At 44.2% G+C, this 21,464-nt stretch overlaps 4 protein-coding genes and 2 non-coding genes across 9 annotated transcripts; 4 read left to right on the forward strand and 2 right to left on the reverse strand.

The window, feature by feature from the left end:
• Positions 1-690: 690 nt before the first annotated feature.
• Positions 691-4,628, forward strand: LOC101757252 (rab escort protein 1). 2 transcript variants are annotated; one of them, XM_004978387.3, is made up of 10 exons: positions 692-1,656; positions 1,739-1,861; positions 2,057-2,156; positions 2,432-2,470; positions 2,782-2,998; positions 3,098-3,173; positions 3,322-3,523; positions 3,646-3,732; positions 3,968-4,073; positions 4,355-4,628. In XM_004978387.3, the coding sequence occupies exons 1-9, from the start codon at positions 932-934 to the stop codon at positions 4,055-4,057; spliced, it is 1,659 nt and encodes a 552-aa protein (XP_004978444.1). In that variant the 5' UTR covers positions 692-931; the 3' UTR covers positions 4,058-4,073; positions 4,355-4,628. The 2 variants fall into 2 exon arrangements, with proteins under 2 accessions (XP_004978445.1, XP_004978444.1); XM_004978388.3 differs by lacking the exons at positions 3,968-4,073; positions 4,355-4,628 and having other exon boundaries at positions 691-1,656; positions 3,608-3,732.
• A 1,803-nt stretch (positions 4,629-6,431) lies between these two features.
• Positions 6,432-8,672, forward strand: LOC101758334 (mitochondrial import inner membrane translocase subunit TIM8). Its single transcript, XM_004978390.3, has 2 exons — positions 6,432-6,638; positions 8,272-8,672. The coding sequence occupies exons 1-2, from the start codon at positions 6,591-6,593 to the stop codon at positions 8,455-8,457; spliced, it is 234 nt and encodes a 77-aa protein (XP_004978447.1). The 5' UTR covers positions 6,432-6,590; the 3' UTR covers positions 8,458-8,672.
• Positions 8,673-9,785: 1,113 nt separating this feature from the next.
• LOC101786683 (histone-lysine N-methyltransferase, H3 lysine-9 specific SUVH1-like) lies at positions 9,786-11,852 on the forward strand. The gene has a single exon (XM_004980054.2). The coding sequence runs from the start codon at positions 9,786-9,788 to the stop codon at positions 11,778-11,780; it is 1,995 nt and encodes a 664-aa protein (XP_004980111.1). The 3' UTR covers positions 11,781-11,852.
• A 1,124-nt stretch (positions 11,853-12,976) lies between these two features.
• On the reverse strand, positions 12,977-13,050 carry TRNAV-CAC. Its single transcript has one exon. It is a non-coding gene; the product is annotated as a tRNA-Val (tRNA).
• Positions 13,051-14,406: 1,356 nt separating this feature from the next.
• On the reverse strand, positions 14,407-14,480 carry TRNAV-CAC. Its single transcript has one exon. It is a non-coding gene; the product is annotated as a tRNA-Val (tRNA).
• Positions 14,481-15,946: 1,466 nt separating this feature from the next.
• Positions 15,947-20,103, forward strand: LOC101758742 (UDP-rhamnose/UDP-galactose transporter 5). Of its 3 annotated transcripts, none has more exons than XM_022829127.1 (6): positions 15,947-16,143; positions 17,080-17,307; positions 17,795-17,979; positions 18,059-18,259; positions 19,115-19,276; positions 19,388-19,708. In XM_022829127.1, exons 2-6 carry the CDS (start codon positions 17,178-17,180, stop codon positions 19,706-19,708), a joined length of 999 nt encoding a protein of 332 aa, XP_022684862.1. In that variant the 5' UTR covers positions 15,947-16,143; positions 17,080-17,177. The 3 variants fall into 3 exon arrangements, with proteins under 3 accessions (XP_022684862.1, XP_004978448.1, XP_022684863.1); XM_004978391.3 differs by having other exon boundaries at positions 15,949-16,143; positions 17,091-17,307; positions 19,388-20,103; XM_022829128.1 differs by lacking the exon at positions 15,947-16,143 and adding an exon at positions 16,338-16,411 and having other exon boundaries at positions 17,091-17,307.
• The last annotated feature ends 1,361 nt before the right edge of the window (positions 20,104-21,464 follow it).

Raw genomic sequence — 21,464 nt, forward strand, 5'->3', positions numbered from 1 at the left:
GCTGCTACTCGTGTCGCGGTCTCGGGACACCAACCCTAAGCTGCTGCTCGTGTCGCGGTCTCGTGTCGTCAGCAATCGGGGCAAACCAAAAAATCACGTCGGGCAAAGCTTCGGGGCAAAGATACGGATAACCATGGACCTGTTCGCTTCAGCTTATAAACCGGCTGAAAAGCTGAAACGGCTGATTTTTTGTGAGAGGAAAATACTATTTGATGGCTGATAAGCCGGCTGAATAAGCTGAAGCGAACAGGCTATGCATAGTGGAGGCCGAGCCGCAGACGCTGACATGTGACACCACGTCGGCCACCAATCCTGGAGCAACGCACCCTGGCCTGCCACGTTCCTCGAATAAGAACCATCCAATCCTGGAGCAACTTAACGCACGGGTACGGGTACGATAAGAAGAAATGCTTGAGGTTCAAAAATCATGCCCACGTCCACTCAAAAAAGCGAGCACCGTGCTGGAGTTTACTGGCCGGCCCGCCCATCACTTTCACATGTAAAAGTAATTGAAATAAACAGTCGGACTGGGCCAAACCCGCCTATATTTTTTCGGGCCCCAGTCCTAATTAGTATTTACTGAAGCCGCGTAACCCGGCGAGCTTGGGCCAGGCCGGGCCTCATTTGCTCGGGGTGAGGCCGGTCTTACGGGTGGGACCCCCACCCAAATAAAACCCAAATGGCCAAAGCCCCCATCCATGGTTTCCCCGTCGCCTTTCTCCTTCGCACATCGCCCCGTCCCTCCGCCGCCCCCAACCGGGTTCGCCTCCAATCACAGCGCCGCTTCCTCCTCCCATCCCGCGCGAGCAAGATCCCGATCCGGCCGTGGGAGAGTATGCGGCAACCTCTCCGATCCCCTCGCAGCTCCTTAGCCTCTAACCAATTCTAATCTTCTCCACCCACGACGATTCCGTCACCGGCGTTTCAAACCATGGCGGAGGAGCCCGCCGCCGCCGGTGCGGCGCACGAGTACCCCACCATCGACCCCTCGTTCGACGTGGTGCTCTGTGGCACGGGGCTCCCGGAGTCCGTCCTCGCCGCCGCCTGCGCCGCCGCCGGGAAGACGGTCCTCCACGTCGACCCCAACCCGTTCTACGGCTCCCACTACACCTCCATCCCGCTCCTCTCCCTCGCCTCCTTCCTCTCCCCTGACCCTTCCCCGTCCTCCTCGACCGTGGCCGCGGCAGCTACCTCTGGTTCGCACACCGTCGTCGATCTCCACCGCCGCACTGTGTACTCGGAGGTCGAGACCTCGGGAGCCATCCCCGAGCTGGCGAGGCGGTTCACCGTCGACCTCGTGGGGCCCCGGGTGCTGTACTGCGCCGACGAGGCCGTGGACCTCCTACTGCGCTCGGGGGGCAGCCACCATGTGGAGTTCAAGAGCGTGGACGGGGGAAGCCTCCTCTACTGGGAAGGCTGCCTCTACCCTGTGCCAGGCTCGAGGGGTGCCATCTTCAGCGACACCACACTCAAGCACACGGAGAAGTTCGTCGCCTACAAGTTCTTGAAGGTTGTCCAGGAGCACATTGCTGCCACATCAGCTTCTGCTGATGAGAGGGGAGAGGAGGAGGATGCTGCCATGATATCTGAGGAGGACCTGTACCGCCCCTTTGTTGAGTTCCTCAACCAACATAGTCTTTCTGCCAAGATGAGAGCGTAAGGGTGTTCTGAATTGGTCAAGTATGCACTATTTTTAGTAATTATGTGGCTAAGATTAAGTCCTTTTTGGTGCTTGCAGGGTTGTGCTGTATGCAATTGCCATGGCAGATTATGATCAAGATGGTCCTGAGCCTTCTGATAAATTAATTACGACGAGGGAGGGAATCAAGACCATTGCTCTGTACTTGTCATCAATTGGGAGGTCAGTTGGCTTGCCTGAACTTGTTCACTTTGGAAAGCCATATATATTCTATTATGTAAATGCCTTGTTGATTAATCCGTATTTTATTTAGCTTTAGAGAATATATGTGCCTGGCATGTGGAATCTTAAAAGCACTTAGCTGTGGTACTACAAGTCTACAATTTTACATCTTTCTTATGTTTTCAACCATACCAGATTTGCTAATGCAGAGGGTGCTTTCATTTATCCTATGTATGGGCATGGTGAGCTGCCTCAAGCTTTCTGTCGCTGTGCTGCGGTTAAGGGTGCCCTATATGTAAGATGATCTTCACAATGTATGTAGCAATGATTTTTACACTCTAGCTTTGGCTATTGTTTCTTTAGTCATGTGACTGTACCATCTTTTGTCCCTATGATCTATAATTGGTAACTTGCAATCTGATTGCTTATTGCTTCCCAAAACATTTAGGAATATTGATGTGCTAGACCTTGGGCTTGGCAACTCTCTGCTGGAATGGCATCCTGCACTTTATTTCTTCTTCCTTATAAGTAACTTGTGCCAATTCTTAGAAATCATATTTTGTGATTCAGGTGTTGCGGATGCCAGTGGCTGCGCTTCTTATGGATGAGGTATGATGATGAACCAAGTTCTATACTGGCCATATTCTTGTTAACTTTTTCTTCCTGATGTTTATCATACAGTGGACCATTTTGAAATCTATTTGAGCTATGTGTCATCTTTCATGCACAACTTCTGTTTTCATGTTTTTTTTGCTAACAATTGGACTATACTCGGATATGTTTTGCAAATATAGTGTAAATATATGAGTGATTATTTTCTTTCTTTTGTTTGCCATGGCAGAGGATGAATGCTTTACCTGTAGGGCTGCATTACCAATTATTTTCTTTTTTTTACAATTTTGCCATTGCTTCTTGATCAGGAAAAGAAGCATTTTGTAGGTGCCAGATTGGCATCTGGTCAGGATATTTCTTGCAAACGGTTGATAATTGATCCTTCATACAAAATTCCTACCTTGGATGTTCCATCTGATGATTCAAATTCAAATTTTCCAAGAAGTGTTGCGAGGGGAATATGCATATTTAGCAAGTCTTTGAAACAGGGTACATCAAATGTTCTGGTTGTTTTCCCTCCAAAGTGTAAGAAAACTATTCTACATGTGTTTCTGCTAGGTTTCCTTGATGTAGCCATGGTGGTGTTGTTTCTCTTAGTTGACCCAGTTTCCACTGTTTATTTAGCGCTAGAAGAGAAGCAGGTTGCAGCTGTTCGGCTTCTTCAATTGAGCAGCAATCTCGCAGTATGCCCTTCTGGAATGTAAGTTTTATATCCTATCATCATAGCATGCATCAACTGCAGTTTTCACATATACTTGTTCTAGGTTTCTATCCCCAGGAATAACCATGTTCAAAAATGCCATATAATATAGGCAAGTAACTTACCTGCAAGCTAATCTCACATGCAGGTTTATGGCATATCTGTCTACTCCCTGTACTGATGCCTCCGCCGGAAAGCATTGCATCAAAAAAGCAATAGATGCTCTTTTCAGTCCACAGCCACAGGATTCAGATGGCTTCGAAGGCCACCTTGAGTCAACCAGTGAAAGCACCGATGATATGAAGCCAACACTAATCTGGAGCTGTGTGTATGTTCAAGAGATCACACAGGTGAATTTCTTTTTGTTATCATTACGGACTGTATCCATGTCCATTTCAGCACTGATAAACAAATTTGCTGCATATATATTTCAGCACTGGTAAACATTCACTGTCCTGTCTTGCACTATCAGGGAACATCAACATCTGGTTCTTCATGGTCATGCCCCATGCCTGATGAAAACCTGGATTACAGGAACATACTTGAATCGACAAAAAAGGTAGTGCATCCTGGGATGTTGCTTTTTGTTTTCTGAGGCACTGGCAAATAGTGAAACTTTTACTAGTTAGAATTGTTCCTGTCAGTATGAGATGGTTATTGAATATGGCAATTGCATGTTCTTCATAATATACATCAAGAGTATGCTTTTTTTATGACAGCTATAGAATGGTTGATGCTTCATTTACATCACTAGCTCTGTCCTGATGAATTCTTTTATGCTTCTTCTTTTGCAGTTATTCGCAGATATCTATCCTGATGAAGAATTCTTGCCTAGAAATTCAGCTCCTGTACATGGCGATGATGACTCTGATTCCGCGGAGTAAAACCATCTTTCTAGAGGTACACAAGTCTTTTTGCACATGCAACTTGTATTTGTGCAATGCCTAGGAAGCTCTGCTATGGAAAATGAGTTGAACCAAATCAGGGTGAATAACCACCCTTCAAATGCACTGCAATACTGGCAGCCTTGGATGCCTGGAATCTCCTTATAGTCTTCAAAACAAGGCCGTACCAAATGCAAAATAAAAAAGCTTAAATGCTTCTAAGTATCTGTTGTAGGAAACCGTGTATTTGAGCACTTTGTATTTCTTACTATTCTGACATGATCTACCATTTGGCAGGAGAACATTATCGCGGAATGAAGGCATGGACGTATATGGTTCGCCAATTTAAGTCGGTTGCACTAGCGTGGGGGAGAAAATGGATATTCTATAGACTTTTTATTTCCCCTTGAGATAGTTAAACTGCTTACCTGATACGTTCGTGGTGCGATGTGAATACTTTGGAATAAACAAACCTGATGTGATTTTATTTAGTATCTGCATCGTCTTAAACTATACAAAGCATTATCAAGATCATGTTAGCAGCAACTCCCTGCTGGTTGCTGGTATTTGCGAATCACGCTATGCATATTCCTCATCTAACACTCTCCAGTCTTTTTTTCCCCCGAGAATACGCGGAGAACTTGCATATCTTTGTATTATCAACTCTCCAGTCGCGTACGGGTGTTACTATCTCACATCTGCGCGACAAGCTTGGACTGCGCCAGCGCGAGATCGAACGCGCTCAAGGAGTGAGGAGCCAGCGTGACCTGCATCTCCTCTGCAGCGTTGCTCAGCTCGCTGTTCACCGGCGCCACCTGCACAGTTGTTTGCAATCAGGCTTTGGATTCAGACAGGCCAACCGAAAACAGAGCACAGCATATGCGTAGAGTCACATGGTCATTCAGACACAAAGCAACCAAAAAGTAAGGGGCAAATTACCTTGGTTGGGTTCCTGAAAGAATTTTCATCCATCACATTCCCAGATGTGAGAATAGTGGAGGTTGATCCCAGAGCATTAACACTAGCCTCAAGTCCGCTTGCGGAGATTTTGAGGCTAACAGCATCTGATCCAAAGTTTACAACCTGCACAAGACAATTTCCAAGATTAGTATGAGATTTCACTCCACATAGTAGATATGGATGCGATAAATTTTACCTGCCTTTACTCTTAGAAAGCTGTTCTCCGAATCCTGCCAAGTAATTGCAGATGCTGCTAGCGAACCGCAGTAGCTGGAACTGACAGTGATTGAATGAATCATAGCACCACCGGACTCACGGAACAGCGTCTGCATCCAGTAACTAGGAGTTCCATAATGTTGCCACGAGTTGAAGACGATAGCATCTGGGTTCCACCTGATGGTTTTATTCAGACACGATTTACCTCAGCGTTAGATGAAAGGAAACAGAAGAAGCAAATAAAGCATCGAGCCGGAGATACTAACGTTCTGTCGTTGTCATTTACAAACAGCGGAGCATAACTCGCCATCTGAACAATGTCACTGCAAAGAACCAACAAAAGGTCAAATAACTCACAGTGAATCCAGTTCCTTCTAAGCTGTCAATGTGCTTAGGCAACCATAGGGACGTTTGATTTCTCAAGCTAAAATTTAGTCCGTGTCAATATTTGAAGGTTAATTAGAAAGACTAAATATAAATTAATTATAAAATTAATTGCACAGATGGAGACTAAACGGCGAGATGAATCTATAAGTCTAATGAATCCATCATTAGAAAATGTTTACTTTAGCAGCACATTATCAAATCATGAACTAATCAGATTTAATAGATTCGTCTCACCGTTTAGCCTCCATCTATATAATGAATTTTGTAAATAGTTTACGTTTAATACTTCTAATTAATATCTAAACATTCCAACGTGACACAACTGCCACTAAACGCTCCATAATACACTCGATTACACCTACCTCTCGTTGTAAATATTTGATGATGTCGCGTAGAAATGGAAGACCGAAAGAGATCATCCAAGGCTCACACGCGTACAAGCAAAATGCATACTACGACCCCGTTTGGTAGAGCTTCGGCTTCGGCTTCTTCGGTGGAGTGGCTTTTTTAGTGAAGCTGAAGCCGTTTTGCAAAACGTTTGGTAAAACGGCTTCTCAATGGCAATATATGTAATTTTATGATCACTTAATGCTTGGAGAGAGAGGAGAAGCCGGTAAAGCCGCTTTTTTCGGCTTCTCCTCTCTAGTGTAAGCCGTTTTGCGGTTTCTCCCTGGCTTTGGTGGTGAAGCCGTTTTGAAATTGAGCCTTTGGTAGGGCTTCACCAAAAGCCGGTGGAGAAACACTTTAACAAGCCCTACCAAACGGGACCGTAAATCCATGCCATCAATCATCGATATAAACTTTTTTTTTTGAGGGGGATTGCAAAACGTAACTGTACGCCTACGTTTTGCTTCTCCGTTCTTTCTTTCTTGCCAAGAAGAAATTTGTTGCAGCAGAGCAGCCGCCACCCAAGCAGAGGCAGAGCTCGAGAGCAAGAGAGAGAGAGAGAGAGAGGAGGACAGCCATAGCCATGGATGCTTCGGCCCTCAACAACCCGCGCCTCAAGGCGCTCATCGAGGTATGCGTATGCCACCCCATTCATTTACTAGTACTAGACCTAGATCCGGCCATCCCATACCCATCGGGGCGCAGACGCATCTCCCTTGATCATCCCCCGGGCTCTCTGATCCAATCGACTCTATTGCTCGATAGATATGCCCTCGGCCCTCGGCAGGTACCTACGATGGAAGATTTAGTGCATTTGGGCTTCAACCTACCAGTTCTTGCTGTGCCGAACCATTAAAATTAATCCCCTCGCGGAATTCGCATTTACCCCTTCTTTCCCCATATTGTTTCGTCGGTGTGCTCTGCTATGATCGCTGGATAATATTGCTAAGGGAATCTCTTATCAGCTGAATACCTGAGTGCCCCTGAAGTTTAGAGGTGACCTGGGAAATAGGATTGAGATATAATTTAACCACTGATGTAACCCTAGGAGGATTCAGGAACGTGATGGAACTAGTGACTATCGAGTACCAGTTTATTGAACAAATGCTTAGGATAGGTGATGTATCATGGTTCAAATCAATTTTTTAAAGAGTTTCAGATCCATTCTACAACTGGAGGTAGTGACAGATTTTGACCTGCGCACAGACTATATATAACCCTTAAGATATACTGTACTATCTCCCTGCTAATTCTGGTTAAGCCTGAATTGCACTCACACGTTTTTTTTTCCCTAAGAAAAAATAAAATGATTCTACCACCTAAACTGTTAGTTCAGAACTGAAGTTAAAAGTCATCTCATGGACCCATATAACAATAAAGTGATCTCATGGACCCATGAAAAGAGTTTGGTGGCCTCATGGTAACACAGAAACAGTTTAGTTTGTAACCTAGTTGCTTGAATATAAACACTCTTGAATTCCTAAGTCTATGTGTGATTTATGCAAGCAGCCGGCATGTTGCATTCCTGTAAATTTAACAGAACCAAATGTCCGTCCAGGATCTAAATATTGTTACTGCACACTGTTTCTGTGAATGAGACTACTATTTTTAAGTCACCATATGTGACGGTTTCATAGTGAAATATGTGTGAGCTGCGTGGTTGTGAATAGCATCAAAATTAGCATGTTTACTCTTACAGATGCGTTGTGGATAATTTGCAAGGTCATTTATCTCATATAACGTGTGCGAGAAATTATTAAAATACAAATAGCATAGGAGTCTGCACTTTGTCGTTAAGTAATCAAACCGGAGGGGTGGAAAATGATGGTTGGCGATGTTAAATTTCAAATTTGAGGATAGTAATTACAAGAGGCAATACTGCTTTACTTGTAGTATGCTTCAGGGACAATCAACATGGCCTTTTCTTAATTAAATGGGAGGAAACTTATTACTTGCGATCCTTTGGCACTCAAGGAACTGATTCATGTCTCAATTTCATTTCCTATCTGCATACTGGAGGGTTAATTGGTACCTCTTGACCCTTGGAACCTTTTTTGTAGCATTTACAGTTAGCATACAGAAGGGCGGACCTGGCGCAGTGGTAAAACTCTCCACTTGTGGCCCTGGTACGCCCTTTTTTATTTACAGTTAGCATACATGCCTCCAGTATCTCTTTGGGAAAGATCCTGTGTAACTGAACTGTCATAGTGATGGTTGCTCTGACAGAAATCAAATTACTAAAAAACCAAATTCGTGTGTTGCAGGAGGAGAGAACGAAGGCCTTGACAAACGAGCTCGTGGCAAAGCTGACGCTTGCTTGCTGGGACAAATGCGTTACTGGGAGCATCGGAAGCAGCTTCAGCAGGAGTGAGGCCTCGTGCTTGTCCAACTGCGCGAAACGCTTCGCCGAAGTGAAGATGATGACCATGCAACGCTTCACCGAGCGCTAGCTGAAATCACATAGGCCAAATGGAGTACCTGTGTTCTGCTGTAGCACGAGTTTTTATTATCTTTTTGCTGGCATACAATCGTTGGTGAGAGTGAGATGATAGAGAGACATGCCCAGTGTCTAATATTCTTTTAGTACTTCTCTAAACCTGATGGAATGAAGCAGATGCTAAGAAATATATGCGTTTAAGGTGATGTTGAACTGAAATGTTCTTGAGCTGCTGATGCAATATGGAACACAAATTTACCATTCCAGCCTGGCCACGTCAACTACAACGCTGATTCAGTTTAGCAACCACTATTTTACACACACATTTCAGTTGTTTCCAGCAAACTCCAGGGACGCGTATCTCAAGGTTCATCCAAATCCAACGGTGGGGGCTGGATACACTTTTTGTTTGGTGAGAGCCAGAGGTTAATGGGCGGTGACACGACTGCCTCTGCTGTAGCTGTACTGCGTTCGTATACGTGTATCTTGAGCGAAGCGATCTGAACGAGGAGCGACTTTTTCTTCCGACTTTTTCTTCGTATACTGTGCCAGCACCCGGTGCCTTTTTCTTCCGACTTTGTGAGCTCCGAAGACTCCTGTACTGTTTGCTCCGAGTCTCCGACGACATCCCCAAGGTTACAACTCTAAGCTCATCTTTCCTAGCTAATCTGCTACTGTACAGGTTTTAGTCTCAGCTCTCAACTCTTGATTTTGCTACTGTCTTTTGGTCTGTCTAAATGGTTACCTTGAATAATAACCTAAAATTTAGTTTTGACCGTGAAAGAAATGCCCCCTCTTTGTTCTGGTTGCCTGATCGATCTCCTCAATGTAGCAGAAATGTATTATCTTTCCCCCCACACTTTCTTTATTGATAACTGCATTTTTTTCTAATTAAAGTCTAAGGTGGAACGTGTAGCAGTAGTTCGCTGAAACATTTGTGCTCTGTGTGAATCCATCTACTTGAATCTGTAAGTGTACTCGATACATATATGATATATCTAGTCTCACTTCTCTGTGCTCAGCGCATGTAGTGATCAATGAATATGCAATTTTTTCTAGATTTGTTTATTGTTGGACTTCGCAAGATAATATGCTCCTGTTATTTTGTTGTAGAAGTTGGCATTTGTCGTTGTTATCTCTTATATTTTATTTTATGTTTGTCATTTCTGTTTCTTATTTCTTATACATCCATCTCACTTGTTTATAGTATACAATCTTGCATACATTTTCCAAGCGGTAATTGCAGTTTGTTGGTTAATTTTATCACTGCCACCATCACAAACACAGACTGTTCAGTGACTTTTATTGACCATTGTTCAGTGCAACTACCAGGTGTTCACCATGGAGAACTCGCAAGATGAATCAGAAAATGACGAGCAAGAGCAACCCTTGGAAATGAAGCCATTGCGGTCATTAGCGCCAATGTTCCCGGCTTCTCTGGGGTATGATGTGGCAACCCAGTCAACTGATCCACCGCTAGTTTTCGTTACGCCGTTCAGGCCCCGCCGCTCGCCAGAACAATCTCCAGCTTCGTTTGGTCAACCCTTACCAAAGTCACCAATCCCTCTGAGGGCTACTCCAATCTCAGCAGCATTTCCCATGCCACAACGCGAAGATGAATCGTCAGATGAAGACTACAAGCCCTTTTGTGATCATAAGAAACCAACACCGTTGAAGACAGCCAAGAGGACTCATCAGGCCGGGTCCAATGAAGCTAACATCAAGCGCAGGTCAACAAGGAGAAGCCTCAACACAGAGCTCGCCCCCTGTCCATCCTTGTCAAGCGACCCAAATAAATCAGTTGAAGAAATCATGCTGATGTTTGATTCAATTCGGCACCGTATACTGCAACTGGATGAAAAGGAGGACGCAAGCAGGAGGGCTGACTTGAAGGCTGGTACTCTCATGATGCAGAATGGCCTGAGGATCAATAACCTGAAGACCATAGGACCTGTACCTGGTGTTGAAATTGGAGACATTTTCTTCTTCAGGATTGAAATGTGCATTGTAGGTTTACATGCACCTGCGATGGCTGGCATTGATTACGTTTCTGCTAAGCATGTTGGAAAAGATGATACTCTGGCTGTCAGCATCATCTCATCTGGTGGTTATGAGAATGATGATGATGACACGGATATTTTGGTGTACACAGGCCAGGGAGGCAATAGTCGGCACAAGGAGAAGCACGACCAAAAGCTTGAAAGAGGTAACCTCGCTCTCATGAACAGCATGAAAAAGAAAAACCTGATCAGGGTTGTGCGCAGCGCACAGGACCCTTTCTGTAACTCAGGCAAAATTTACATTTATGATGGACTTTATCGGGTCGAAGATTCCTGGATGGACAAAGCAAAGAATGGCTTTAGTGTTTTCAAGTACAAGCTGAGAAGAGAGCCAGGACAGCCTGATGGAATTTCAGTTTGGAAGATGACTGAGAAGTGGAAAGCAAATCCTGGGACAAGAGACAAGGCTATACTACTGGATTTATCATCAAAAGTTGAGAACCTACCTGTATGCCTTGTTAATGATATTGATGATGAGAAAGGGCCAAGCTACTTCAACTATGAAACTGGAGTGGAGTATCTGAGGCCACTTAGCAAGACAAAACCATTACAGAGCTGCAAGTGTCCTAGTGTGTGCCTGCCTGGTGATCCTAATTGTTCATGTTCGCAACTGAACAGTAGTGGTCTTCCTTACAGCGCCTCTGGATTGCTTGTGAAGCATATTCCAATGCTTTATGAGTGCTCTTCCAGATGCCAGTGTTCTCAAAATTGTCGAAACAGGGTCACACAGAAGGGTATTAATCTGAACTTTGAGGTCTTTTGGACTGGGGATTGTGGATGGGGTCTCCGGTCTTGGGATCCCATCCGTGCTGGCACATTCATCTGCGAGTATGCTGGTAAGGTCATTGATGAAACAAATATGGATATGGATGGTGATGAAGATGAATATACCTTTCGCACATCCTGGCCCAGTGCTAAAATTTCAAGATGGAACCTGGGAGCAGAATTACTTGAAGATGCAAGTGCTAGTGTCTCAACCGAGAGCTTAAAGAAATTACCTATTGTCATAAGCGCAAAAAGTTCAGGCAATGTGGCTCGTTTTTTGAACCATAGCTGTTCCCCAAATCTCCTTTGGCAGCCCGTGCAGTACGACCATGGCGATGACAGTTACCCACATATCATGCTTTTTGCAATGAAACATATTCCTCCCATGACTGAACTGACCTACGATTACGGAACAAGAGGAGCTCCTCCTGGCATTAAGGGAAAATTTCCAAATGCTTCCAAACTCAAGCCATGCCTCTGCGGCTCTACCAATTGCCGAGGTTCTTTCTGATAAAACTAAAAGACATGCTGGGAATGCATGAACTAATGTGCTAAAGCATGTAAGAAACATTACCATCTCTGGTAACTCTGCAACAAGATATTCTTACAATGTAAATTTGTATTGATCCATTCTGCTGAACTCTTTAATATTCTGTCTATTTTTATCATGATTATTTCCTTTTTAGTAAATGCATCAATCATTCATATCAATATAATCATTCTAAACCTGAATAAATCTTGCTCCGATGCTCAGTGGTTAGTACATGACTGTATTATTTACCTATTGAATAAAGCTTTATATAAGTAGTTCTTATCCTTCATGGCACCTTTTGGATTGCTTAAATAATGCAGTTCCGTACTTGGTGAACATTTGAACAATGCATGTGCATTTCAATTTTCAACCCCCAACATTTTTTGTTCCGACCCTCCCAGAAAACCACCAGTGGGTCTAATTTTCTGGCATGCACAAGACAATACAACTTTTTTAAAAAAAAAAATCGGACTGTAGGTCATTCCACACATAAGGATAAGGCAGTTGACCACCATATGCTTTGCTAAAATCTGGAAAAATCGGTGACAGTTAAGAGGCAACAATGCTTTTCATTGCCCATGCATTTGCCAGTGTATGAAATTTCGGTAAATTGAAAAGTTAATTTTGGCAAGCTCAATCTGGCCTTGGTTGTCTAATGCTGCTATCTTGTCCTTTTTCAGGTTGCAGTGTTTCCTTTGGGCTTGTGTAAGCAGTGACGTGTTTTGCAAGGGATTTTGGATGCTAGGTGCTGGCAACGGGGGAGACACGTAGTAGATTGAAATGCTGCGTCAGGAACAGGAGGCAGTGAGGCGCTCAGCTTTTGTGGCAGTGGGTATCTTCTGTAATGCATGACTGGAATGCTCTAGTCTACGAACAATGTGTTACCCCAGACTCTGAATGCCAGTAGGGCGTGGCATGTACAGCTTGCGCTACCAACTTCTCTGTTATAAGTACTGTAATATAACTTTATAAGAAAAAGATCACTAGATAGCTCACAAGCATGATAATGTTGTGATTGCTCTACCTATTCCTCTGCTATATCACAGTATGTGATATAAACAAAAAGATGACTAGATGGCTCACAAGCATGATAAAATGTGAGCAAAGCTGCATAGTTACCTGGAGGGACAGACAGGGGGAAGGAAAATAAAGCAAAAAAGAAAAAAGAAGTCATTTGTCTGAGCCCAGGTTCGAACTGGGGACCTTTAGTGTGTGAGACTAACGTGATAACCAACTACACCACCCAGACGGTTTGATGGACCGATTGTCGGTTAAGAACAACTTCTTTGTGGCTGCGTCCCTGCTTTCCCCAACTAGTTTGGTCGGTTGCTAGTCGTTTATTGCACTATGATGCAGGAGCCGGGATATTGAACTACCCCTTTATTTAAAAGGAACACTCCTAACAATAAATTGATTTATATATGGGCTCCTTGGCTTTGAGTAGTTGCTTGTTTTTCTATCAATAAAATAAAAGTTAGTTTGATGTGTAAAATTAATGCAATGAGTGAATCTGTCATAAACTATTTTAGAGTTGAGAGTGCAGCATCAACATATAACAAGTAAGAACAAAATCGACCATGAAAGTGGTGATGGCCTCCTTCTCCTTTTCCTTAACTAGCAGCGTGAGTGTCGTCTTCCTCCTCTTGGCGCTCCTAATGGTCTCGGCCACTCAAACTGAGGTTGATGCAGCAAAGCCCGTCGACCAACCGATACTTGGACATCAACTTGTGCATGGAGGCTCTCGACTCCGATAACTGGAGCCAGTATGCTGATGACTATCAGAAATTCGCCATCATCGCAGTGGGCCTCCTAACCGCCAACGCCACTAGTATAGCAACACAGATTGGTAGTCGATCTGCTCAAGAAAGAAGGCAAAGTAGAAGGTCCCATGATCTCATGGTGCCTGCGGTCGTGCCAAGCCCTGTACGGTAGCATACTGCAGATGCAGCCTAGATGCTCGGATTTAGTGAAGGACTTCCGATATGATGAGGCAAAATCTTGCTTGGACCAAGCAGCAAGGGAGACAAAGCAGTGCGAGGCCGAGTTCGTCCGGAGCTATGTAGTCTCAGCATTGGCAGTAGAGAACGATTGCGCATTCAAGCTAGCGAGGCTTGCATCGTCGGCCTTGCTCGATCATGCTGATGCCTGAGAAAATCGATCTGTGTTGTTGTCACCTTTGCTATGTTCTGTTAGACCATCGGTTGATTCTTTACATCCAAATGCATGTGTCGTAACAGTGTATCCTTAATCCTTATCAAATACGATGAGCATGATCTCAGTAACAAGGTTATTACAATAATTATCGTTCAAATGAACCCATGGAGCAATTTAATTAATCTCTTAAAAGAAAAAAAATCCAAGATGAATTCATTCCTTGGACAGATAGCAAAGTTCAGATCAGATTCCAGTATGGCCTCCATGGATATGTAACTTCTCAGAGAATTTTGGATGCACAAAAATCGCCAGCCGCTTGAATTGAATCATACCACTCTGCTCTAATTAATGAACACAGGGGAGTGAAGCTGATCTCAATTTCTGTGTCTTCCTTTTCAACATAGAGCTCTTCAGCAGGGACAAGAAAAAAAAGAGCAAAAACATTCATTTTTGTCTGAGCCCAGGTTCGAACTGGGGACCTTTAGTGTGTGAGACTAACGTGATAACCAACTACACCACCCAGACAATCTGATGGGTAGCCTGTACATTCGATATTCTAACGTTATTAGTATGAACAGACCTGAAATAACATGCACGTGATGTGAAATTTCAGTGTTTATGTGAACCATGATCAAGATCATCATCTAGTTAAGAAGAAGATGAGGTAACAAGTTAACTCCTCAGAACAGCTATCAACTCTGAGGTGGCTGAGGAGACAAAATGCGGTAGTATGAGCTCTAACTCAAAACAAGCTGTACAAACAGGTCCTAGCTACTGCACAACACAAACTCTTGAACATTTACCAGAAAACTCCACAGGGGCACTCCCCCTCAACATAAAAGAGCATGTGCCGTTCCAATTTTTGTTTTCCCAAATCACGTGACATTAGTAGCTTGTAAGCAAACGTCAACTGAAGGTACGTACCAGCAGCACCGACAAACTAAAATACTATTACTTGTTATAATAATTAATTAAGAGCCCAAAAGATCCTCTGACGATCATCATAAAAAGTCTACTAAGCATCAAGGCGTGGCGTCAGAGCTAATTCAGGCGACGGGTCAATACCAGGATTCAGGAGTGAGCAATTGAGCTGTCTAATTACTAGTTGCACAAGAACTCAGACGCCACCTCTTCGTTTTCAGAAAGAATAAGCATGGCACTAGCTAGGTTGTTAGCTCCTTTTGGACCAAAAGTGTAGTCCGACGAAAGCTAGCTCTTTGCTGCACTATACAGTAGTGTATAACATGGGGATACTCGTTTAGACAAAAGACAAGCCACCTCTTCGTTTCCCTCGATGCTGCATATAAACTTGCATGTCATGTTCATCTGATTGAGATGGGGTAGCTTCTGATCTGAAAAAAGGTTTTGCATCAAGATCATTTATATCATTGGTAGGAGGGCCATCGCATGTACACTAAGCAGGCATCACAATCCATTTCGCATTTCCAGTTTAGTGGCATTCCTTGATCGGTTCATCATATGGGATATATAATGACCTTTTTGCCATTTTTCTCCTATGCATTATTATAATTGTTTTTTTTTCTGTTGAAACTAAAGGGTGCACGCTACACGGTACTATATAATTGATTCTTAGGATGTACTCTGCTATTTTCAATTGAATTTTAGGATGTACTCTACTATATGAGGTGATTGTTATTTGGGTGTACATTGTTGTACTTTTTAGGACGCACAAGTACACTAAAGGTTAGGCAACCTGATTGTTAGCACCACAATGGATCGAAAGCTGAACCTTACTGCCAAGTGTTGGAACAAGAATGATAAGCTAGGGCCTGTTTTTAATTTCCAGAATGACAAACATATGACCCCAATGTTATCGTTGGGCGCTTGGATCGCTTATAAAAGACAAAATGATTGGTGAATTAACCGAGGGATTTGTCAGTTTGAATCGAAAAGGAAATGAAATGAAGCAAAGTGGAGCCTTTTTCCCTTCCCTCGGCAGAGATCTGGGAGTTGTGGTATAACTGTAAACCAGAGGGGCGAAAAGGGGCGCCTCTGCCTTCTGCTCTCACGCACAAGGAGGAGGACACACCGCGCTCCTCCTCCTCTCCTCTGAGACGCGACAACACCCCAAATCTCAGATCAAAACACCACACCGCTACCGGAGGAGGAGCCAGGGATCCACTGCCTCAATCCAAGCAATCGAGCGCCGAGAGCTCCGCCGCCGCAGGTACTCCCTCTCCTCCCCATCGCCGAGAGCTTTTTTTTTTTCTCCATTTTTTTCGGGGGGTTGTTTTTGGATGGGCAAGCCCCTTCCTCTCTCGTGTGCCCCTCCGGCGTCTGCCGTCCGCGCTCGTAGCCGCGGTTCATAACTGACACTGAGGTGCTGCGTCCGTGGAGGGAGGAGGAGGAGCTACACTCGACGGAGGTGCTATCAAAGCTGCGGCGAGAGGGCAGCGGCGACGAGGGCGAGAGACAAGGATGCCTGGCTGTCAACTGTAAGCGCGCGCTTGTGTTCTACGCCACGGCAGTACGGCACGGCACTACCGGCTGCCTGCTCTGCTCTTCCCACTCACCAACGCCGTCCAGACACGCCGCGTGTTGATCGCGATCGTTATCTGCTTGTCCGTCTGATACTGATATAGCATGGCATGGCCACTGCTCGTGCCGTGGCGGCGCCTTACTTTGCTTTGGGTGCCTGCCCCTGCCTGCCTGGTGGGTGTTTGATACAATGCCTAGGTAGCCAATGCTCGTTAGTTTGAATTAGAGATCAGTGTTGATTCTTCCTGATGGAGTATTGCTTGCTCGTGTAGTCATGCTCCATACTTACTGTCGTGCACAGAATGCACAGAACTCAGACCATAGGTAACCTGTACCATGGTTCGTGAATCAACGTTGCCAATGAAAACGCAAACAACGTTTGTATCGGTTATTCAGTTTTCATAATCCTTGTGTAATCACTTGACCTTTGCTGAAAGTCTGAGGCCCAGGCATCACCTGCCAACGATTTGAAAAACTGTGTATTGCTCTCTGTAGTCTGTATACATGTATTTATGCTTACTGGGTGAGATGCAAATCGCATTTGCATGCAGGACAGTTTGATCCATGTATAGTCGTCTTGTGCAATGTTCCCTGCTGCATTTGCCCGTGTATGATTAATCACTTCACTTTCTGCAGTTCAAGCTTGGATTCCCCTGGATCTGATGGTGTCGGCCTCTTGGAGATTGTAATTCAGCGAGTTGAATTGAAACCGTGCAAGTAGATATGACTTCTCTGAAGAAATCTGACAAGAAGGCTGTCCTCGACTTTGCAGCATGGAGTTTCAATGTTACCACATCAGTTGGAATCATCATGGTCAACAAAGCTTTAATGGCTACATATGGATTCAGTTTTGGTACGTCTGTTCTTAACTGAGGATTTATTTTCATCTTCAGTCTCCTAGTTCTTGTAACAGTGCTAACGAAAATTTCCTACCGAAATTTTATTTGAAGAAAAATGATTCATACTTCAACTCGGATGATGTGTACTCTTCTGTCAATGAAATTTTGATTTCAAATGCTAATGTACCAAAGTGTTCACTGCATTTCCTTTCTTAACTATTGAAGAATAATTTGAACACAAACCTATAAAGTGCCCTGACTATTGGGCGTTTCTACTGAACCTGAAAGCTACACTCTTATAGACTTCATTGGTGTATTTTGGCAATGTGTCTGCTGTGCCTTAATGGCCTTAACCAAAGTAATAGAAACATGATTATTAATTTCTTACTGTATGTTACGTAGTTGCATGTTCTACCATATCCTGCACCTTCTCAACAAAATGTACTTGGGCACTTGGATATATCTCCTGTCATATTCTTAAATACATTTTCTTTTTTGCAGCCACAACATTAACTGGGCTTCATTTTGTGACTACCACATTGATGACACTAGTATTTCGGTGGTTAGGCCTGAGCCAGCCCTCCCACTTACCGCTAGCAGATCTGATTAAATTTGTGATATTTTCAAACTTGTCAATTGTTGGGATGAATGTGAGCTTGATGTGGAACTCTGTGGGCTTTTATCAGGTTAGTGTGGATTTTTCAGTAGCTAAACTCTGTGGTTTTAAACTGTTAACAACTGATTTCATTATTTTCCCTTGTTCAGATTGCAAAGCTGTGCATGATACCTGCCTCATGTCTTCTGGAGGTTGTCTTTGATCATGTACATTATTCCCGGGACACAAAGCTGAGCATAATGGTTGTGCTTATAGGAGTTGGAGTTTGCACGGTTACTGATGTCAGTGTGAATGCAAGAGGTCTGGTTGCGGCTGTTATAGCTGTTTGGAGCACAGCTTTCCAACAATACGTAAGTTTGATCACCTTCGCATGCTGATTTCTTATATGTCAGCTCCCCAGTAAGATTGCTTGCCATAATTGATTGTTTGCTTCTGTTTGCAATGAGCTGCAAGATCGTTGGCAGTTGGCACACTTCATACCATTCTAAAGGACAGTATATTAAAATATGGCACTATAGGGACAGTGATGCTTGTTAATTCTTCAAAATTATGAATAACCAGCAGTTGCTGATATAGCTCCTTTTTTTCTAGACATTAGGATATAAATACTCACTGTACAATGTCCTCCTGGTACCGATGCTTGTTCTTTACACAAGTTATAACTCCATTTTCCTAAAGTGGACAGATGATTTCATTTAATTTCACGACTTTGGCATTCTTCTATGATTCGAGTGCCCATGCTGCCCAAGTGCCCAACATTTTCAGTAATTGTTCATTGGCATGCTTTCAATCTCTCAAAACACCAAGTATCAAACTACAGTGACAGTGATGCTCCTTAGTTCTGCAAAGTTGTGAATAATTAGCAGTTTCTGATATTGCTCCTTTTTTTTCCCTAGACGTTAGGATATAGCTACTCACCATGCCAGTATTGGTATTTTCCATGTTTGAACTGTTAGATTGATACCATGTTCTCATGATACCACTGCTTATCATTAGAAAAGTTATAATTCCATTTCACAAATGTAAAAGCATGATTTCATTTAATTTCACAACTTTGGCATTCTTATACTATTTACCCGCCCTTCTGCCCAGCATATTCAGTAATAACTGCTTTATTTGCATTACATATGGACTTCGTTCCTATCGTGTACCCTATTAGAAGGGGCACAATTCTGATTCATTTGTAATTTCTACTCCTTTTGCAGTATGTTCATTTTCTCCAAAAGAAGTACGCCCTGAACTCGTTCAACCTCCTGGGCCACACTGCTCCAGCCCAAGCAGGGTCCCTCCTGCTAGTGGGACCATTTGTCGATTACTTGTTGACAGGCAAAAGGGTGGATCACTTCAATTTCTCATCTCTTGCTCTGGTAAGGGCAGTCTCATAAGACCAACTTTGGCTTTCCTTCAACTGTCATCCTTTTGCTGGATCAGAATCATTTGACTGTCATTTTCACTGTAGCTTTTCCTTGGTTGTGCAGTTTTTCCTCACACTCTCATGCTTCATCGCCATTGGTGTCAATCTGAGCCAATTCATCTGCATTGGGCGGTTCTCTGCTGTATCCTTCCAAGTCCTAGGCCACATGAAGACCGTGCTTGTTCTGTCCCTTGGGTTTCTCTTCTTTGGCAAGGAGGGCCTGAGCCTTCAGGTAGTCCTCGGTATGGTCCTCGCTGTTCTTGGGATGATCTGGTACGGAAACGCATCGGCTAAACCAGGAGGCAAAGAAAGGCGCAGCATCCTGCCGGTGAGGTCTACAAGTCTCAAGGGAAGCTCAGAAGAAACGGATGGTGCCGAGAAATAGTTCTTGCTGTCTGACTCCAACTGAGATGGGGAATTTTCATGTGAGATTAAATTTCTGGTGACGCGAGTATATCACAAAAAATGGAAACTCTGGCCTTATGTTGGCCGCAGAAAGGGGAACTCTTCTTCCCGTCTAGAAACTCAGGATCGTTATAGTTACAGGTATACAGTAGTAAAGATTCGTTTTCTGGCTCTGTGAATCATTTGTAGCGAGCGGAATGACACATGTGACTATGTGAGGCTTCAAGACAGCTTTACCCGGGATATAGTGTTTTCATTTTTTTTGTTTGGAAAAACATAGCCTTCTGTACGCCATGCGAATTTGTTCTGATCACTGCATGAGGTTGTTGAATTGCAGTAACAAAGATTTGAAGCTATAGGTGTTGACGGTTCAAATTCGTCGTTTAAATTTTATACACAAACAATGACGGACATTCGTGCACTCTGTTCCATTTTCTAGCTAGCTAGCTAGCTACGGATAGAGCTGAATGATGGACATGAACCCCAGAAGAGGCTTTGCCACTCGCTCTCATTGCGCTCCTTGCCCGATGTTACCGCCATCATCAACAGATCCAACGAGACCTGGGCTGGCTTCAAACATGGCCTTGCAAGGAGAACCAACAATTACGTCTATTATGATCACTTTCCCTCCACCAGCTGGTTTCTTGCATTGAGTTAGGATCTACACGCAGACCTCGTCACTCCAGTCTGTATGCTGCTGATGACATGAGGAAGGTCCAGCACCGAGCACGTGCCGGGGACGCGGGACGGCATCGTCACCAAGCTGCGCGAGGGAAGGGCTGGTCTTCACCCTCCACCGGGACGTGCCGCTCTACGTGTCCGCCGCCGTGGGCCGCTGCGGGAGGCGGCGGCGCCGGAGCTGAACGAGGAGGTGTTCTGGGTGGGGCACGTCGGCGGCAGGGAGATACTGGACAGGGTGCAGCGCGAGCTGGGGCTCGGGGAGGGGAAGCTTGCGGCGTCGAGGAGCGCCATGAGGCAGTACGGCAACACGCGGAGCTCGTGCGTGATCCTGGTGATGGAGGAGATGCGGCGGAGGTCGGAGGAGCAGGGGCAGCGCACCGCCGGGGAAGGCCTGGAATGGTCGGATTTGGACCCGGGATCACCATCGAAACCATCCCCCTCCGCGCGCTGCCCCAACTATCGTAGGAGGATTCATTCCGTCATCTTGCTTGGATTCGACACTGCTTTCTTCTTCGTTGGACAGTGCACAATTATGTCCTGATGCTTTACATACTCCACACTATCGAATTTAGTAACTCTGATGCTTTATAGACTCCACAATATCGAATTCAAGTACTCTTGATGCTTTATTATAACCATGCCGGCAAGTTTCTATGATTTTAACACCATATGTTCAATTCTGAAACATGTAAACATGGGCTTATGGAAACTATGACACTAGTCACTGATACTTTCTAAATAGATTGCCCAATACAGCACAATTATACATCGTAAACATATACCAGAGCATCGAACATCACGATAAGAATACAGCAAAAAGCAAGATAGAAGATATTGTTGGAATGCGCGGCAGCAACAACGACGCCCGACAGCTCATGATATACCATAGCTATGTATATAGCCAGCAGCACACATAGACGGGAACAGTGTATATACCGCGGTGAGTTGTAGCTTTGCTGATAATTATTTCATTGTTGCACTCTCAAAACAGATACATACAAGTCATTTGAAAATAATATCTTCAAGACACCTTTTGCGGGTCAAAGTTAAAGATA

Source organism: Setaria italica, chromosome VIII (assembly GCF_000263155.2).
Source record: "Setaria italica strain Yugu1 chromosome VIII, Setaria_italica_v2.0, whole genome shotgun sequence".
NCBI lineage: Eukaryota > Viridiplantae > Streptophyta > Magnoliopsida > Poales > Poaceae > Setaria > Setaria italica.